Raw genomic sequence first — 4,412 nt, forward strand, 5'->3', positions numbered from 1 at the left:
ACAGACAGACCCAGAAAGAAATGGGTAGGACCCAGACTAACAGCTTGCAGCTAGGAGTAGGGACAGCTAGGATCTGAGTGGCAGGGAGCCTGTAACATGGAAATGCCTCAACCTGAACGCAGGGCTGGGCTGGAGGTGGAACCAACTATCCTGGGCCTCAGTAGAGAAGGCCCATCTACTGTTCCAGCCTGGCAGAACAACTTCCAGCTTTTCCCAAGGGACCAACCACCCATCACTCACCCAAGGGTAGAATGAGGGTGTGTTGCAGGGGTGGGGACAAAGCACAAGAGGAGATGCCCAGGGACCAGAGCTCAGGGCTTCTCACCCCTCACTCAGCTGCAGAGAATCATGTCAGCAAATGGTGGCCTCAGATACATATCTGAGGGTCTTGCCACCCCCAGAGTAAAGGCCCCCAAGGAGGCGCGTTGTAAGCTTCAGGAAGACCAGAGCCCGACAGCACCCCATTACAGGCAGACCAAGAACGCACTTGCTGCAGCCCTCCCTAGTGGCCTGGTAGGGGAAAGGGTTGGGAGGAGAGCTAAGAGAGTATAGACCGATTGCTAGATTGGAGGAGCTGGTGCAGTGCGACCCAGGTGGGGCCAGGGCTCCCTGATAAGGGCCCTCCTTGCCTACGCTGCCCCCCAACACATTATGAAAACGAGGGAGAAACTGTTCCCATGGCATCTCTGCTACCCCGATCCAATGCATCAAAACAAATTGAGTCAAGGGCCTAGGACCTGGAGGGGTAAGTGGGAGCAGCTCTCCAACCCCAACCCCCCGATCCGCCAGCTCTGACCCTCAGGGGGCTCTCGAACTAGTCTCCTCCTCCTTTCCCCTTTCTAGAGAAGGGAAAGGACCAGAGACCGAGGTGGGGGAATGGGCGGGACTTGAGATTGGCATGAGAGATACTATTGGTCAGCGGAGCTGCCAGTTAGGAGGGCAGTTGGGCCGAGGATTGGCTGCGTGAGGCGGGGCGCGGCGCGGTCAAAGACCGGCCCAAGGGGTGGAGCTGACGCTGCAGCTGGCGCAGCTCAGACTCTGAGCAGCCGCCGAGCAACACAGGCAGGCACCTTCCACTGCCCGTTCCCGCGCCCGGGCCGGGGCTGGACCCCCACTGCCGGGTCCCCCGGGGCTGCAGCAGCGGCGGCGGCGGCGGCAGCAGCGCCGCCCGCGGTTCCTGCCGGGGCCCGGGCGCCGGCCCCGCTCTGCACAATGGGCACGGTGCTGTCTCTTTCCCCAGCCTCCTCGGCCAAAGGCCGGAGGCCCGGCTCGCTACCCGAGGAGAAGAAGAAGGCGCCGCCCGCAGGGGACGAGGTGCTGGGGGGCTACGGCGGACCGCCAGTAGGCAAGGGCGGCAAAGGCGAGAGCCGGCTCAAGCGGCCGTCCGTGCTCATCTCGGCGCTCACCTGGAAGCGCCTGGTGGCCGCGTCTGCCAAGAAGAAGAAAGGCAGCAAGAAGGTGACGCCCAAGCCGGCGTCCACTGGCCCCGACCCCCTGGTCCAGCAACGCAACCGCGAGAACCTCCTCCGCAAGGGCCGAGACCCCCCTGACGGCGGCGGCGCCGCCAAACCCCTGGCGGTGCCGGTGCCCACTGTGCCGGCGGCCGCTGTCACCTGCGAGCCGCCGTCGGGGGGCAGTGCCGCCGCCCCACCGCCAGGCTCCGGTGGGGGGAAGCCGCCACCGCCGCCCCAAGCCCCGCAGGCAGCTCCGCCAGTACCTGGCGGCTCTCCGCGGCGTGTCATCGTGCAGGCATCCACCGGCGAGCTGCTGCGCTGCCTGGGCGACTTCGTGTGCCGACGCTGCTACCGTCTCAAGGAGCTGAGCCCGGGCGAGCTGGTGGGCTGGTTCCGCGGAGTGGACCGCTCGCTGCTGCTGCAGGGCTGGCAAGACCAGGCCTTCATTACGCCCGCCAACCTGGTGTTCGTGTACCTGCTCTGTCGCGAGTCTCTGCGCGGGGATGAGCTGGCGTCCGCCGCCGAGCTGCAGGCCGCCTTCCTCACCTGCCTCTACCTCGCCTACTCCTACATGGGCAACGAGATCTCCTACCCGCTCAAGCCCTTCCTCGTGGAGCCCGACAAGGAGCGCTTCTGGCAGCGCTGCCTGCGCCTCATCCAACGGCTCAGCCCGCAGATGCTGCGACTCAACGCTGACCCCCACTTCTTCACGCAGGTCTTCCAAGACCTCAAGAACGAGGGCGAGGCCGCCGCCGGCGCCGGGGGTCCACCCAGCGGGAGTGCGCCCACGGCCCCCGCCTCATCCTCGGCCGCCAGGGACAGCTGCGCGACCGGAGCCAAGCACTGGACTATGAACCTGGACCGCTAGGGATACCTAAGGGCCGCGCCCGCCCCCTCCCCCCACCCCAGCCCCTGACACACACTCGGAGCCCCCGGGACCATCAAGCTGCCGCCGCTGTTACCGCCGCTCCGCGCCGCGGCCGGAGGAGGAGCCGCCCCTGCCCAGCACGGGAGGGTGGAGGCCAGGATGCCAGAGGCCGCGACGTCTGGATTTGCTGGGCGCAGGGTGGGGGTGGGGGATCAGCGCGGAAGGGGAACCTCAACTTCACCCTTTTTATCTCTCTGCGTCCCCATCTCCCCAATTCTGCCCGGGTCTCCTCCTCCTTCCTTTCTGTGTGTGTCTGGAAATCCGTCTCCCTCGGTTTTACCCATTTCTTCATCTCCTTCCTGTATCTTCACCTTCCCTCCTTCCTTCATCTTCTGACTTCCTATCTCCCTCCCTGCCTTTCCATTTTCCGTTCCTTGGGTGTGTATTTCCATCTCCATCTTACCCCCTATCTGACTCTCTCTCACTGCCCCTTTCTCTTTCTGCACCTGTGTCCCCATCTCCCTTTCTCTTTTCCTGGCTCCTGGGATGTGTCACCATCTTCCCTCCTGTCTGCCTTCCCATTCCGCCTGTGTCAGCTTGCATTTATTCCCCCGACTGAGCCCCCGTACTTCCCTCCCCTGACCAAAGGGAACATTAGTTCTTAATTTGGATCGGCTGAGGTGCGGCGAGAAACTGCAGCCCCAGGAGCCCAGACAACCACCAGGATGGTCCTTCGCCCCACCCCCACTGCCTCTCCCTACCTTTTCCAACGTGTTGCATGCCGGGAGTTGGGGGGAGGGGGATGCCAGCTTCAGGAGGCTGAGGTTTGGGAGCAAAATCAACCTAGGAGGTCACCCCCGGGGCGGCGGCGGTGCCTCAGCGGAAGGGTGGGTGGAGACAGAAAACTCTTCTTACTCTGAGGGAGGGGCACCCCTCTTCTTTATCCTTAGGTATTTTTGTTTCCCCCCCCTTTTGATTTATGTGGTTGTTTCCAGAGGGAGGGGGGAAGGGGGGTGGTTTGGGCCGGGAGCTGTCTGAGGTGCTGATCTGAGGCCAGACCGGAATTCTCCCGGGAGGGTACCAGGGACTGGGTTGGGCCTGGTGCCGTGTCCAAGGTGCCAATGATGCGGGCCGACGGCGCGGGCCGCATTGTCTGTCTGTCCCTCTGTCCGGGAGAGAACTATAAAGCGCTGGAAGCGCCTGAGGATGTGTTTGCGCCGGCCTTTTTTTGGGCCCCGGGAGGGAGGGAGAGGGAGTGGAACTGTCATAGGAAGGGCAGGAGGGCCCCCGTGGGCCTAGTGGGGAAGTCGAGTTCCTAAGAACTGCTGCTCTTTTCGTCTCTTTTCCCCGCTCCTTGGCTTCCATTTTACAGAGAGTAAAGTGAGGGAGCCAAAGTTTGAGGCCTGGTGGCAAAGCTGATTTCCCGCCCCATCTTCCCTGCTTTCAAATTGTTTGACCTAGCTACTCATTAATGTCCAGGCCATTTAGGGAATAAGTGATAAGGACAGCAGAAGTTCTTCCCCTTTTACAGAGTGGTTCATTGAAGCAGCACCAGCTAGTTATTATTTTGCTTTTCTCTTCCTCCTCCATCTCTCCTGCCATACATCCTGTCAACAGTCCAGTTAGACTTGACTAAGTCTGTCTTCACCACTCTCAGGAGGGTCCGGAATGCCACACTTAGCCCCATATGCTTCCCCCCAACCCACAGAGGTTCTTCAGCCACGTGCCTACTCAGGGCAGCCTTGAGAAGTCCATCCCAGCTTGAAATTCAGACCTGGCCCTTCTTCCCCAGAGAGGCTAGAGCACAGGCAGCCTGGGAGAGGGGCACCGTTCTTTGGGGTTGAAAGAAGAGAAGTAAGCTATTTAGCCTGAGATTGCTCTTTGGTCCCCATTGCCTTCTTTACCACATTGCTACGCACCCAGTTCACTATTTCATTGGTCCAAGGAGACCTCCAGTAGAGCACTGGCGTTTCTGACCCTAGTCACCACCGAGACCTCGAGGATTCAGAGAATCGGTGAGGACCACAAAGACAAGGCCCGGGCTCGCTGTCCGTGGTGCTGACGGGCGCGCACGGGCAGAGTGAGGACTT

General features: G+C 61.6%; 1 protein-coding gene across 1 annotated transcript; it reads left to right on the forward strand.

Annotated features, from left to right (window-relative positions):
- The first annotated feature begins 1,134 nt into the window (after positions 1-1,134).
- On the forward strand, positions 1,135-2,612 carry CDK5R2 (cyclin dependent kinase 5 regulatory subunit 2). The gene has a single exon (XM_006207244.4). It carries the CDS (start codon positions 1,213-1,215, stop codon positions 2,320-2,322), a length of 1,110 nt encoding a protein of 369 aa, XP_006207306.2. The 5' UTR covers positions 1,135-1,212; the 3' UTR covers positions 2,323-2,612.
- The last annotated feature ends 1,800 nt before the right edge of the window (positions 2,613-4,412 follow it).

This window comes from Vicugna pacos, chromosome 5, assembly GCF_048564905.1.
Source record: "Vicugna pacos chromosome 5, VicPac4, whole genome shotgun sequence".
Taxonomy (NCBI): domain Eukaryota; kingdom Metazoa; phylum Chordata; class Mammalia; order Artiodactyla; family Camelidae; genus Vicugna; species Vicugna pacos.